General features: G+C 60.9%; 3 protein-coding genes across 3 annotated transcripts; 1 reads left to right on the forward strand and 2 right to left on the reverse strand.

The window, feature by feature from the left end:
* Positions 1-560: 560 nt before the first annotated feature.
* Positions 561-1,641, forward strand: LOC139180737 (interferon-induced transmembrane protein 3-like). The gene is made up of 2 exons (XM_070783143.1): positions 561-881; positions 1,361-1,641. Exons 1-2 carry the CDS (start codon positions 633-635, stop codon positions 1,550-1,552), a joined length of 441 nt encoding a protein of 146 aa, XP_070639244.1. The 5' UTR covers positions 561-632; the 3' UTR covers positions 1,553-1,641.
* Positions 1,642-3,808: 2,167 nt separating this feature from the next.
* LOC139180735 (interferon-induced transmembrane protein 1-like) lies at positions 3,809-5,244 on the reverse strand. Its single transcript, XM_070783140.1, has 2 exons — positions 4,728-5,244; positions 3,809-4,146 (listed from the first exon to the last, which is right to left on the reverse strand). Exons 1-2 carry the CDS (start codon positions 5,094-5,096, stop codon positions 3,958-3,960), a joined length of 558 nt encoding a protein of 185 aa, XP_070639241.1. The 5' UTR covers positions 5,097-5,244; the 3' UTR covers positions 3,809-3,957.
* Positions 5,245-6,437: 1,193 nt separating this feature from the next.
* LOC139180736 (interferon-induced transmembrane protein 1-like) lies at positions 6,438-9,177 on the reverse strand. The gene is made up of 2 exons (XM_070783141.1): positions 8,659-9,177; positions 6,438-8,197 (listed from the first exon to the last, which is right to left on the reverse strand). Exons 1-2 carry the CDS (start codon positions 8,842-8,844, stop codon positions 7,877-7,879), a joined length of 507 nt encoding a protein of 168 aa, XP_070639242.1. The 5' UTR covers positions 8,845-9,177; the 3' UTR covers positions 6,438-7,876.
* Positions 9,178-14,659: the final 5,482 nt, after the last annotated feature.

A 14,659-nucleotide genomic window follows, 5' to 3' on the forward strand; every position in this document is an offset into this window, starting at 1 on the left:
TCAACAAGAGAAACTGCCCTGAAAGGGTGTTTTCTCTTGTACCAGGATGGGGGTGGGCGGGGGTGGGGGTGGGGCCACATTCCTAGAAAACTCTCAGGGATGGAGGAGGCAAGGATTGGCCTCTGCAGGAATCAGCTTTATTTTTATGCATTTCGGGGTCATCTCCCAAAAGAGTCCTCTCGTCCACCCCAGTGCCTTTTGTCTCTAACTCACAGTGGCATTTAACGGGTGGATTCAGCATCTCCGGGAGAAACTTCTCCACATTTTCTCATTTACAGAAAACTGTTTACTCACAATTCCTGGGCCTCTCCCATACACAGGAGGTTACAAGTTCTTAAACTGTTATTTGTATTTCTTCTATTAAAGCTCTTTATTACAAAAGAAGGGGGAGGGGAGAGGGAAATCGGCCCCTTCCAGCCTCTGGGACAGGAAATCCCTCTAGGCCCTAGCCTTCCTCCCACCCACCCGGTGTAACCTGACACTCACTGGTTCCTCACGCCTCCTAGGACCAGCCCATCCCCAATACTCCAAAAGCCAGGAAACGGAAATTCAGAGAAATCGAAACTCCTGAGTAAAAAAAGGGGACCCGGAGTGTGTTCTGGCATCTAGACCGCAGTTCCTCTGTCCCCACCATGAACCGCACATCCCAGCCCTTGTTCACTGGGGCCCACGGGGCGGTGCCCCCAGCCTATGAGGTGCTTAAGGAGGAGCACGAGGTGGCCGTGCTGGGGGCGCCCCAGAGCCAGGCGCCCCTGACGACCACGGTGATCAACATCCGCAGCGACACCGCCGTGCCCGACCACATCGTGTGGTCCCTGTTCAACACCATCTTCATGAACTGGTGCTGCCTGGGCTTCGTGGCATTCGCCTACTCTGTGAAGGTGGGTGGGCACCCGGGGCGTCTCCACGGAAGTGTCTGGGAGCCTGGAGAGGCCCTGCCCAGACGGCACGTGGGGTTGGGAGCCCCCGTGTGTGTTGTTCTGCTGCATGGTGTGTGTGTGTGTCTGTGTGTGTGTGTGTGTGTGTGTGTGTACACGTGCAGGTCATGATGAGGCTGCAGGGGGTGCGTGGGGATGACCAGGGTCAGCCTTTTGTCCCCTGGTGGGTGAGGGGCCAGTGAGGCGGCCAGAGAAAGGATGGGAGAGCCCTGGGCCTCCTGGAGAGGCTGACTGTCTGCGGGAAAGCAGATGGAGACCCCAGGAGGGGAGGAGCGCTCACCGGCCACTGTCGCGCTCAGACTCCAGGGGACAGGCGGGCGTGGGTCCCCGCTGGGAAGAACGGGGCAGTGGGGACCAGCGGGGGAGGGCCTGAGCCACAGGCCCGGCGGTCACCTGGACCCGCACCACCTCTCCTCCTGCAGTCTAGGGACCGGAAGATGGTCGGCGACATCACTGGGGCCCAGAGCTACGCCTCCACCGCCAAATGCCTGAACATCTGCTCCCTGGTCCTGGGCATCCTTCTGACTGTCGTCTTCATCGTCCTCGTGTCCACCGGCTCCCTGATGATCGTTCAGGCAGTCTCGGAGCTCATGCAGAACTACGGAGGCCACTAGGCCTGCCCACAGCCCGAGGCAGTCGCCCCTTTCCCCGCAGCCTATCCAGGCACCTGCCCCCGTGAAATAAAAGGAGGGTTTGTGTGTGAGGGCGCTGTGGTTTGACCTGGGGAGGGGGCCCTCGAGAGTCCAGCCTGGACGTGAGCCCGAGCCCACCTCCTCCCACCCCGCACTGTCCCACACGCTGACGCTGGTCAGTGCGGGCTCTCCTGGCGCCCAGCTCCCTCACACCCTGCGGCACGTCCCTCTCGTCACTGTCCTTCACACGGCCCCGCAGGCCCCTCTGCCGGAAAGGCAACAGGAGCGCAGCGTCCACCACGGCAGAGAGAGCCCCGTGCTGCTCAGCTAGAGGAGAGGCCCCTGCCCTGCCCCGCCCTCGACATCAGCCCCATCCCTGCTTCTGCCGTGGCCTCCAGACACGGGGGCACTCGAGGGGCAGGGCAGACCCGCCCACTGCCAGCTGGGCTGGGGCGTGTGGAGGGGCAGCGGAGCCACCCCCTCGTCCCCTGACTCCTCATGTGGGTGCCCCCTACCCCCAATCTGTCCCTACGCCAGCCCCCTGACTTGGAGAGGCTGCGGGGAGGCTGGGATCCCAGGGTGGGCCAGGAGGGAGCCCCTCTCCCTGTGGGTCTGACACCCGTGAGCGGGGAGGGGCAGCACCAAGGAAGGGAGTCCTGGAGGAGGGACGGCTGGCAGGCACATCCCTCGGGGTCGAGAAGGACTGCCTCCAGGGTGGGAAGAGCCAGTAGCCCGCAAAGCCCTGGAGTCGGCAGGGGCGCTGTCCAGCGCGCAGATCCCACTGGGTGGGCTGGGGAGGCAGAATCTTCCCGCACCAGCAGCGACAGGAAGGGAGCCAGGGGCGAGGCCAGGGGCACACCAGCCCGCCTGCCCACCCCCACCCGGGACTCATCTGCCCTGCTCTGCCCTCCCCCAGCTGGGACCACACCCGGTGTCTTGAGGAGCCGTGCCTTCTGAATCCCTCGAGGCCCAGTCCAGGCAAAGCAGAGGCAGAGCCTTCTCCCCACGGGCTCCTGCCCCGCTGCCGACCCCCACGTCACCCTGGCCCAGGGCTCCCGCCTCCCGCTCTGTCCTCCGCTCCCCCAACTCAGCCCAGCCCAGGTCACCCACAGCTGACAGGGGACACGGGACCGTCCGCTGGGAACCAGGCCGGGCCGTGGCTCCGAGGACCACAGCTGCTCACGGCCCGGCCGTCAGCACCCGGGGCCGTCGAGGGAAGGGCCCTCGGTTTCCTCTGCCTGATGCCTCGGGCCTCCTGTGATTTTCAGAAGGTCCGGGACCCGGGCCTTTGCGGCCTGCACGGGGGCTCCCACCTAGCAGGACCCTCACCGCAAATCGGTGAAGCTCAGGCAGGCTACACTCAGTGCCACCAGCCCTGGCGACTGCTGCCCGCCTGAGAGAATGTGGGGACCCCCTAGGGCCTGCCGGGGTTGGGGGTTCACAGGCCAGGGGTCAGGGTCACACATCTGTCCCCCCGTCCCTGCCTGGGAGACAGTCCTTCCTGGACTCAGAGAGGCAGTCTGCCAGCCTCTCCTTCCGCAGGACTCAGTGTCCCTGAGGCTGAGCCCTCCTGCTCTCATGTGGGACCCAAGAGAGAGTGGGCAACCTCATCTGAGCCACCGTCCTCCAGGGAGGATCCAAGTAGGGCCCAGTGGGGATGGGGCGTCCATCTCCTCTGAGTGCCAGGAGGAGGGGAACCCACTGTGAAGAGCTGCTGACTTCAGTGAGAGCTGGACAGGACTGGCCCTGGGCCCTGAGTGAGCCCAGGAGAGCCTGGGTCCCCAAAGGGCGTGTGGACGGGGTCACTTGCCAGCGCAGCCTGTGGCTGCCGGGACTCCTCCAGCCTCTCGGGGTGACACCCCAGACACCCTGTGCAGGGCACAGTGGCTCAGCAGCTGGGGTGCGGCCCCCCACCCACTCCCCCTGGGGCGTCAGAGACAGGAATACCTGCCCGGGTGTCTCTTCGCATTGGGCTAGGAGCGGCCCCATCTCCCCGTCTGCATCCCAGGCTCACAACAATGTCCCAGGTCCCCAGTGTCTGCGAGACTCTTCCACCCAGCAGGGCCCGCTGGTTTTGAGGGGACGAAGGGGTCTTTCCTCTGGGGGTTCCTGTTGACCGCGGTGGGGTCACCAGCTCTGTTCTGGCCCTCTCAGTCAGCCCCCAGCTGACTGCTCTGGGCTCCCCAGAGGCCGCCAGGGTCATAGCAGTGTCCCCTCCGCAGGAGACATCACAGCAGCTTCACAGACAAGGGTGCTTTATTGATTCAGTGGTTGACAATCTGTGTCTATAAACTGCTGCCTATGGCTTGGGGGCGCGGCAGGCTCATGCCTCGGGGGCAAAGCCACCAAGGAAGGTGGAGGCCCTGGACCGCCTCCATGGACAGCGGCTAGTGGCCTCCATGTCTACTGATCCGCAAAGCCGTCTCGTAGGCTGCCATGTAGACAAAAATGAGAAGAACGATCGATCCAATGGTCAGAAAGATGCCCAGGACCAGGGCCCAGATGTTCAGGCACTTGGCGGTAGAGGCGTAGCTCTGGGCCCCAGTGATGTCGCCGACCATCTTCCGGTCCCTAGACTGGAGGAGGAGAGGTGGTGAGGGTCCAGGTGACCGCCGGGCGCTGTGGCTCAGGCCCTCCCCTGCTGCTCCCAGTCACCCGATGGCCCGTTCCCTGGAGTCTGGACAGGACAGTGGCCGGTGATACCCTCCCCTCTTGGGGCCTCTGTCTGCGTCCTCACAGAGAGTCAGCCTCTCCAGGAGCCCCAGGGCTCAGCCTCCCTTCCTCTCAGGCCCCTTCACCGGCCACTCACACACCAGGGGTCAGGGTCCTTGCAGCACCTTCCTCGTTTCCAGACCAGACTCGTGTTCTGAAGCTGAGTGTGAAGGCTGCGCCTTCCCTGATGAGGCTGGGAAGGACTCCGTCTTGGGGTGCGAGAGACACAGACCCCCAGCTCCACCCCATGTAACCCAGGCAGCCTCGCCATGAGTCTCCCTGGGAACCATCCCCCAGGCCACACTCTCACACACACACAACACACACACGAAAGAGCGTGCACACAGACCCGTACACACGGGGGCTCCCCACGCACGTGCCGTCTGGGCAGGGCCTCTCCAGGCTCACACACACTTTCGTGGAGACGCCCCGGGTGCCCACCCACCTTCACAGAGTAGGCGAATGCCACGAAGCCCAGGCAGCACCAGTTCAGGAAGATGGTGTTGAACAGGGACCAGACGATGTGGTCGGGTACGGCGGTGTCGCTGCGGATGTTGATCACCGTGGTCGTCAGGGGCGCCTGGCTCTGGGGCGCCCCCAGCACAGCCACCTCGTGCTCCTCCTTGATCATCTCTGGCGCAGAGGGAACCAAGCACTGAAGCTGAGGAGCAGGATCGAGACGTGTGTTCCCCAAGGCAGAGCCGGCGCAGATGTGGTCCGGATGTAGGCAGGAGCACCGGGGCTGGGGGCTGGGCCTGCCCAGTAGTTTCGTTTCTTGAATGTTTTGCCGGAGGTGGGAGGAACTGCTGCGCATCTTGTTACACCAGGGTCAGAGGAAATGAGCTGGTGGAGGGGGCTTCAGGCCCAGCCCCAGCCATCTCGCTTCCCATATAGCGCTGAGTTCCGGCTCTGGGACCCTTCCCCAGCCTGGGGGTCTCAGGCTCAAGCCTGCTGCAGCGCCCACTGTCCCCACTCGAGGCCCCTGCCAGGCCCCACTCAGCCTCACCCCCAGGCCCAGAGGAGCCCCGCCCCCCACTGCCAGCCCCCCAGCCACACAGGCCTCCCCTCTGAGGGGCACTGGCCCCCCAGTCCTGAGTCTCCGCTCCAGGCGGGGTTTGGGTCCTTCCCGGTTGCAGGTCAGCACCCAGCAGCCCGTGTGGCCTGCCCTGAGGAGCCTCCTGCAGTCCCCCAAGGGCTGGAGGAGTGGGACCAGGCCGGCTGTGCCGAGGCAGGACGCCTGCTGGGCGTCTGGCAGCCGCTGGGAGCCCTGGGCCTGCGTGTCTGTGCAGCCTGGCCTTCCTGCCTCCCCCGTCCCCCCCTCATTTCTCATGGGACCTGGGGTGGCTCCAGGGGGAGCGGGTGTGCTGGCAGGACGGCTCTGGGCTTGGGGCTGTGCCCCCTCCTCAGGGACAGGGCGGGTCGGCTCTGTGGCCAGGCCTCTGCTCTCTTCAGACCGCAGGGCCACGTGCTCTCCTGTCTCTGTCCTCACCTGTGCGTGAGGCTGTGGGAGGTGATGGCCAGGCCCGGATCTTCCTGTTAGGAGCAAGGCCATCCCACTGGTTGGGTCCCGCTGGGGCAAGGCTCCCAGGCCAGCCTCCGGTGCCCCCGGCCAGGCTGACAGGCTGCCATGGCAGCTGCGCCTGGACTCCTAGGTGGGCTTAGTCCACTGCGTCCTGAGTCTCCTCCAGGTCCACCTGGGATTTGGGCAGGTTGGAGAGCGGAATGGAAGTGTTGTGGGGGTGGCACCCCTTCACCCCCAGGCCCTGAGGTGGTCAATGTCCGCTCCTCTCCCAGGATGGGATGTTGGTTTAGGTTTCCTCCCTGCTGGGGTGGGCGCTGGGGAGCCATTCCAGAGTCCCCCTGCAGCCACCCCATCTCTGAGGCTCTTACCCAGAAGCCACTGAGCGCATGAGGGGCCTGGCAGCACCAGCTGCTTCCGCTCCTCTTCTCCCAGGGCTGGGTGCCCACGGGGGCTGGCCCCACTCCGAGTGTGACTAGGGCCCACGCGCCCCTCGGGAAAGGGCACCTGGTGATGTTCAGAGATACTGACCTGGGCCCTGAGCCCACTTCCTGAGATGTTGGGAATCCCGAGTCCTGGACTCTGTTACCCAGGACCCACCTATTCCCCACCCTCCCCCACCCCAGGGCAGTCTGGGGGATGTGCCCGCAAGCTCCCCTGTCCAGGGCCCTGCTCTCAGTCAGCCACGGGATCGAGTCTGAAGACCAGTTCACAACAGGGGCCGTGGGGTCAGCAGGTGCCGAGGTTTTGCCCCCAGTCCTCGTCGGCCGTCCCGCCTCCGGGGCTGGTGGGCTCTGCTCTCCGTCCTCCATTGTGCCCTGAGGGACACACCTGTGAATGTCTCCAGAACTCTCTGCTGTGGGTCCTGGGGAGGTCACAGTCCTGCCACCCCATCTCTGGTCTGCCCACTTGCCCACATCCGCAGCACAGTCCTGGGGCAGGACAGGTGGCTGCCCCAGCCTCCGCCCTGGCTCAGGTGTTTGGTGGGTTTTCCGGTTTATGCACTCTGTCCTGGGGGTCACAGTAGAAGGCAGGACACTGCAGATGCCCAGTCACCCGGGGGGCTCCAGGAAATGTGGGACCGAGCGGCCCCCCGGGAGGGGCCGTGGCAGAGCGTGACCAAGAGTTCCATGTGACTGGGAGCCTGTCCTTCCCGAGCTCTGCTGACCTCCTTTCTGCAGTGCACAGCCCGGGGTTGGGTTGTGCATGAGTCCCACTCCGTGAAGGGGGTCTGGGCTGGCCTCCAGTCACTTCCTGCCTCCAGAGTCCTTCCCAGACCCAGAGAAGCAGGTGGTCCAGCCCCGCCTCCAGGACACACCCTCCCTGGAGCTGCCCGCCTCTGCTCACCCCCCTGGGGCCCCCACAACCTGCCCAGAGACCTCCACCCCCAGCCACTTCTGAGGGGTGGGGGATGTAGGGTGAAGTGAGGGAGGGCTGGGGATCACAGCGGGGAGCGGGGACGGACATCAGTGTGGGGGGGCTTCCACCACCGCAGCCCGGCTCGTGAGCAGCCCGGCTCGTGAACGGCTCTGCCCTGGGCTGTCCAAGCGCCCACACCTCCAGGGCCTTGAGAGGACGGGAAGGGGCTGCCTCCCTCGTCGGGGGCTGACCTTTCCCAGAGCGCGTGGTGCCAAGGTGGCTGCTCCTCACTCTAGCTGCCCTGTCCTGCCTCAGGCCACTGCTCTCCCAGCACCCTCCGGAGGAGCCGGGACAGGCTGGAGAAGGCAGTAGCAGGATGCAGCAGGCTGGACCTTCCCGGCAGCTGGGAGGGAGACGGGCCCCCAGACACTAAAAGCAGTCCCTCCCTAGAGAGCCTGGGCTGCCGCAGTCACCCTAGCCCAGCTGCTCCCTGCCAACCGACTGCCTGATCCCGAGGGTCAAGGGTGTTCTGGACACAGAGTGCCCTTGGATCAGGGTCAGACCTTGGGAAAGGAGGGACCCCTATCCTGGGACCCTGCTTCAGCTGTTGCTCCCGGCTGGAAGCCAGAAACCGGCAAAACCAGAGCAGCACGGGCAGGGCGGGGAGGGCGCTGAGCCACAGAGGCAGGCTGGGGAGTCAGTGCACTTCACTGAATTCACCGGCCTTCAGCTGGGTCTCTGTAAACTGCGGCAGGAAGGGGCGGGGCGGGGGGGGGGGCAGGGCCGCCGCCACTGGGGCGGAGCCTGCTGCGGCCGCCCAGGACCCGGTGTCGGCCTCGAACAGCTACTGCAGCCTCCTTGCTGTGTGAAACCCTAACACGTAGACTGAACCTTGGCCCTGACCCAGTGCCAAAAACAGTGATGAACGTGATGGTCAGAAGGAGGCCCAGGACCAGGGCCCAGACGTTCAGGCACTTGGCGGTGGAGGCGTGGCTCTGGGCCCCAGTGATGTCGCCGACCATCTTCTGGTCCTTAGACTGGAGGAGCAGAGGTGGTGAGGGTCCAGGTGACCGCCGGGCCTGTGACTCGGGCCCTCCCCTGCTGGTCCCCCAGTGCCCGTTCACCCAACGGGGACTCTCCCCTGCCCGTTCCCCAAGTCTGAGCAGGCCAGTGCCCACGGATGCCGCTCCCCTCCCGGGGCCTCCATCTGCGTCCCCGCAGACTGTCAGCCTCTCCAGGAGCCCCAGGGCTCCCCCTCCCTTCCTCTCAGGCCCCTTCACCGGCCCCTCATCCCACCAGGGGATAAGAGGTTGATCCTGGTCATTCCCATGAACCTCCTGCAGCCTCATCATGACCGGCACATTGGTATACACACACACACACACACACACACACAGAACAATACATACAGGAGCTCCCCAACCCATGTGCCATCTGGGCAGGGCCCTCTCCAGGCTCACACACACTTTCTTGGAGATGCCCCCAGGTGCCCACCCACCTCCACGGAGTAGTCGAATGCCACGAAGCCCAGACAGCAGATGTTCATGAACAGGGTGTTGAACAGGGACCAGACGATGTGATCACGTCCAGGGTTCTCAGTCTGGATGTTGATCACTGCGTTCTTCATGGGAGCCGAGCCTGCAGGTCCCCCCATCACAGCCACCTCCTGCTCCCCTGAGAACATGTCTTAGGGTGGTGGCCGCAGGGGTGGACACCAGTGAGGAGGACTAAGAGCTGGAGTCATGAGGCCGAGCTTTGACCACTTTGGGAGTGAGCCGGATGCTGGAGGGTGGTCCTTCGTGGGGCCCAAACCCTACCTCATGTCAGTTTTGCTTCCTCAGAAGCTTCAATTTCTTGTTGCTTTGTAAATGCATGAATTGGCCTGACACTGGGAAGGTAAACAAATCATGGAGAAGTTACACACAGGCAGGGTGGGATGGTCGCAATCCAAGAGCTGGCTTTCTGCCCCAGGCACTCAAGTCAGGACCTATTTAGGGTGTGGTCCCAGGACGTTCCCCAGCCAGGGGGTCTCAGGCCCAAGCCTGCTGCCGCGCCCACAGTCCCCACTCGGGCCCCTGCCAGGCCCCACTCAGCCTCACCCCCGGGCCCAGAGGATCCCCGCCCCCACTGCCAGCCCCCCAGCCGCACAGGCCTCCCCTCTGAGGGGCACTGGCCCCCCAGTTCTGAGTCCCCGTTCCAGGCAGGGTTTGGGTCCTTCCTGGTTGCAGGTCAGCACCCAGCAGCCCGTGTGGCCTGCCCTGAAGGAGCCTCCCACGGTCCCCCAAGGGTTGGATTCAGTTCAGTTCAGTTCAGTCAGTCAGTCGTGTCCGACTCTTTGTGACCCCATGGACTGCAGCACGCCAGGCTTCCCTGTCCATCACCAACTCCTGGAGCTTGCTCAAACTCAGGTCCATCGAGTCAGTGATGCTATCCAACCATCTCATCCTCTGTCATCCCCTTCTCCTCCTGCCCTCAATCTTTCCCAACATCAGAGTCTTTTCAAACAAGTCAATTCTTCGCATCAGGTGGCCAAAGTATTGGAGTTTCAGCTTCAACATCAGTCCTTCCAATGAATATTCAGAATTGATTTTCTTTAGGATGGACTGGTTGGATCTCCTTGCAGTCCAAGGGACTCTCAAGAGTCTTCTCCAACACCACACTTCAAAAGCACTAGTTCTTCGGTGCTCAGCTTTCTTTATAGTCCAACTGTCACATCCATACATGACTACTGGAAAACCATAGCTGTGACCAAATGGACTTTTGTTGGCAAAGTAATGTCTCTGCTTTTTAATATGCTGTCTAGGTTGAACATAGCTTTTCTTCCAAGGAGCAAGCATCTTTTAGTTTCATGGCTGCAGTCACCATCTGCCATCTGCAGTGATTTTGGAGCCAAAAAAAAAAAATAAAGTCTGTCACTGTTTCCATTGTTTCCCCATCTATTTGTCATGAAGTGATGGACCCAGATTCCATGATCTTAGTTTTCTGAATGTTGAGCTTTAAGCCAACTTTTTTCACTCTCCTCTTTCAGTTTATTCAAGAGGCTCTTAAGTTATTCTTTACTTTCTGCCATAAGGGTGACAACATCTGCATATCTGAGGTTATTGCTGTTTCTCCTGGCAATCTTGATGCCAGCTTGTGCTTCTTCCAGCCCTCCATTTTGCACGATGTGCTCTGCATATAAGTTAAATGAGCAGGGTGAAAATATGCAGCCTTGACACTCCTTTCCCAGTCTGGAACCAGTCCATTGATCCATGTCCAGTTTCAACTGTTGCTTCTTGACCTGCATACAGATTTCTCAGGAGGCAGGTCAGGTGGTCTGGTATTCCCATCTCTTGAAGAATTTTCCACAGTTTGTTGTGATCCACCCACTAAAAGGCTTTGGCGTAGTCAATAAAGCAGAAGTAGATATTTTTCTGGAACTCTCTTGCTTTTTCTATGATCCAATGGATGTTGGCAATTTGATCTCTGGTTCCTCTGCCTTTTCTAAATCCAGCTTGAACATCTGAAGTTCTTGGTTATGTACTGTTGAAGCCTGGCTTGGAGAATTTTTTTGAGGATTACTTTGCTAGCATGTGAGATGAGTGCAATTGTACAATAGTTTGAATATTCTTTGGCATTGCCTTTCTTTGGGATTGGAATGAAAACTGCCCTTTTCCAGTCCTGTGGCCACTTCTGAGTTTTCCAAATTTGCTGGCATATTTAGTGAAGCACCTTCACAGCATCATCTTTTAGGATTTGGAATAGCTCAACTGGAATTCCATCACCTCCACTAGCTTTGTTCGTAGTGATGCTTTCTAAGGCCCACTTGACTTCACATTCCAGGATGTCTGGCTCTAGGTGAGTGATCGTATCATCCTGGTTATCAGGTTAACACAGTATAAAACAGATTTCTGAACATGTCTAAGGTGTATAAACATAGCTCCTCCTTTTGTGAAACCCAGCCTCTGAAATTTCATGAATTAGCATTCTAAGGAAAAGCAAGTCTCTACAGGGTCTCTTACTGGCCAAAACAGAGTAGCCAATAAATGGAGCTTTGCCTCACAGAGAAATCAGAAGCACACAACATCGGCCTTGGCCACAAGCAGCCTGACACACTGTCCTTTAGGAACTACCCTCTCCTGAAGGTATGAGGTCCAGCCCCTCAGGCTGCTACAGGCAGGAAGTACCTTTTCTTTCTTTCTAATAGTTACTTATTCATTTCCCTGCGTGGGGTCGTACTTGGGGCAGGCCCACGCAGCAGTCGCCTGGCGTGGGTCTAGCTGCCCCTGAGGCATGTGGGGTCCTAATTCCCCGAGCGAGGATTGAACCTGCCTCTCCTGCATATGAAGGCATTTTCTGAACCACTGGGCCACCAGGGGTGTCCCCACGAAGCACCTTTGCACGTCGCAGTTGCCACGCGGCCAGAGCGGCCCTGAAGTCAGGGCTCATGGCCCAGCTGCCTGGGGACTGCCCAGACGGGGCCGCCGGAGCGAGTTCCGCTTTCGGGGAGGCTCTGCTTGCCTCCCACGCTGGCGGCAGTGGGCAGGCCCGGAGCGGCTGGAGGCGCCTCCTCTCCCCTCTGCGAGCCCGCTGCCCGCATGCCCACCGCCCCGCTTCCAAGTCCCGCAGCACTCGGGACACGGGCGTAGGTGTGGGTCACTCGCGAGCACCACGTGGACTCCCCACATCCCTGTGGCCTTCAGGAAGCCCACGGTGGGCCCTTACCCCGGCCCAGGGGTTCCTGGCCCCTGGGTGAGAGGGACCTACCGCCCACGGCCGCCCGCCCACGTCTAGTGGCAGCAGGAACAGAGCTTGCTGGGCCGGCACTGGGATCAGAGTCACTTGTCACCTCGGCACTGTCCAGCTCACACTGACCAGCGTGGGGAAGCCCTGGAACTGTGGCCTCGGGCCAGGAGAGAGCAACAAAACCGTGTTCCCAGCAGCTGGAAAGACCAACCCAGTGAAGTCGTGTGCTCTGAAAGTTGTGCATCAGCCTGACCGAGGCGCAGGGCCCAGAGGTTTCGTCAGAGGTTATCCCGGGGGTCTGGGGGTGTTTCTGGATGAGCCTCGCTTTGAAAGGTGGGCTGAGTGAAGCAGACCCCTCCCCGGCGTAGGGGGCCTGTGCAGCCCCTCAGAGGGCCTAGTAGAAAGTACAGCAGAGAGACCCGCCTTCCGTGGGCCTGGGCCTGGCTACCCCCCCCCACCCCAGCCCTCCAGAGCAGAACTTTTATCTGGAGAACGCTGCCTGATGAGGGGATAGAGGGGCACCCGGCTCCCTGCCATGTTAGGAAGGTGGGCCCGAAACCTGAAGCCTTCTACCCCTGGGACCAGGGGTTGGTCAGAAATACCCACCGCGTGCTGTTTGCTGCTCTGCGTGTTCTGGCCCCTGAGTTCAGAGAAGAGGGCTGGTGGTGAGATCAGATGAAAAGAAACACAGCAAGTCCAGGGAGGCGGGGTGGGAAGAGCAACAGCACCTCAACCCCGCAGTGAAGCGCGGCGCGGCAGGCGCTCCAGGGTGGCGCCGCTTGCCCACCTCAGCCTGGCACGTCAGATGCCAGGGGCGGTGGGGGCGGTGGGGGCAGTGGGCGTGCAGAGCAGAGGCTGAAAAAGTGAAGAAGAGCAGAAACGAGCACTTGGGGAGAGGAGCGCCAGGTGTGACTGGCACCTGAACTGAGTGAACTTGAAGTTTTAGGAGCTGACGCGTATATGAAAGCGTTCTCCTGGCCCCTAGAAGCATCCGCCTGGAGCCAAAAACTCTGTGCCGGCTCCAGACCTACAATAACCCTGGGGCCCTGGCTCTCTGTGGGGAGAAGGGGCTGGGAAAGCCTTGGGGTCTCCCAGGGCCGTGAGAGCAGCAAGTGGCCGCGCCCTCCAGGCTTGCCGAGGAATGCGTGCGCCCAGGCCGGCTCCTCAGCACGGCTGCCGGGGCCTGCAGAACCACGCCCGCCTCTGCTCCCCGGTCTGGGCCGCTACTGTGGGCCTCAGGGGTCCCTTGTTTTAGCCACTTGACGCAAGGCCTCTCGAGGCCTCCTTTGCCTCACTTTCAGTCTTCATGGGGCTGGAGGAGGCTTTGAGATAGCCCCCCAGGGGACACAGGAAGGAGCACCCGAAGGTCTTCTTGGCCAGGTGTGAAGGTGGGGCTCCATTCTGCCCGGTCCCAGTGCAGCCAGGCTGAGTCCCCAGTGCCCTTCTTCTGCCTCCAGCCTGCAGGCCCCCTTCCCTGGTCCCTGCCTGCCTGAGGGAGGCAAAACCCCGGGCCCCTTCCTGGGGTGCAGTCAGATCAGGACACAGGGACTTGGGGCTGTCCTCGCCACAGCCTAACCCAAGTGTCCTGAGCGATGCACCCTTCCTGGCGGTCAGCTGGGGCCCCAGCTCATCTCCTTCCCACAGGAGACCCTGGCCTTGCCTTCATGTTTTCCCAGGCATTCTCCTGGTAGAATTTTGATGACCTTAGGAAAACAGCTGCTGACAAACCCACCGCTCCCAGCGTTTGCTGGCGCCTTGTCTGCTATCTGGGCTGTTAGGTGCGTATACTTTTAACCTTTTCTTGCTGTGAAATTTCACAAATACACCAAAATGCGAGAAACATGAAAGTTCTGCCTCGCAAATGGCTAAGATGCCTGCGGAACTACCGATTCACAGGTCGGCCACTGCCACCGCCCCACGAGGGTCCCGTGCCAGCCCTGCGAAGCTCGCAACGCTCTGGGCCTTTATGCTGTGCACATGCTTGCCCTCGATGCGACGTTTGACCCCTAAGTGGAGGTTAAACTGAGCCTAATTCAGTGCAGATTGAACCTGAACACGAATTTGCCTATTTTGAATTCATGGGTCAGAGGAGCCTGGAAGCTTACCATTCCAGGATTCACCAGAGTCGGACACGACTTAGCGACTAGAAACAGCAAAACAGCAAAAAAAGTGAAAGGGCGCTGTCCTCTCTGCGTCTTTCGTCCTTCTCAGCATCGCGCTCTGAGCCTTGCCTTGGCTGTAGCTGCGCTTCATTTATCCTGGCCAGTGTCGTGTCCTCGGCGTGACCATTCCACACCTTGTCTGTCCAAGGGCAGAGCCGCCTGCCGTTGGTGGCGACAACGGACGATGCTTCTGTCGAGAGTCCGCCTGACACCAAGGGCAGCTGCTCTGGGGGTTGTGTAACGCTGTCTCTTTCCTGTTTCATTTATCTATTCCCACAATAAAGTTGCATAATGAGCAGCCACAAAACCTCAGTGGTATATACCAACGCTACTGCTAAGTCGCTTCAGTCGTGTCCGACTCTGTGCGACCCCAGAGACGGCAGCCCACCAGGCTCCCCCGTCCCTGGGACTCTCCAGGCAAGAACACTGGAGTGGGTTGCCATTTCCTTCTCCAAAGGTATATACCAATAAGTGTTTGCTTTTGCCCAAGACCTGGACCAGCCTCGGTTGGCCTTGGCAGAGCCCGTCATCATCTGCTGCCAGCTGCGTGTTGAGGGGACAATGTCAGCCCTTCTATGGGCACGCTCATCCTCCAGCATGTCAGGCGGGGCT

Source organism: Bos indicus, chromosome 29 (genome assembly GCF_029378745.1).
Source record: "Bos indicus isolate NIAB-ARS_2022 breed Sahiwal x Tharparkar chromosome 29, NIAB-ARS_B.indTharparkar_mat_pri_1.0, whole genome shotgun sequence".
Classification (NCBI taxonomy): Eukaryota; Metazoa; Chordata; class Mammalia; order Artiodactyla; family Bovidae; genus Bos; species Bos indicus.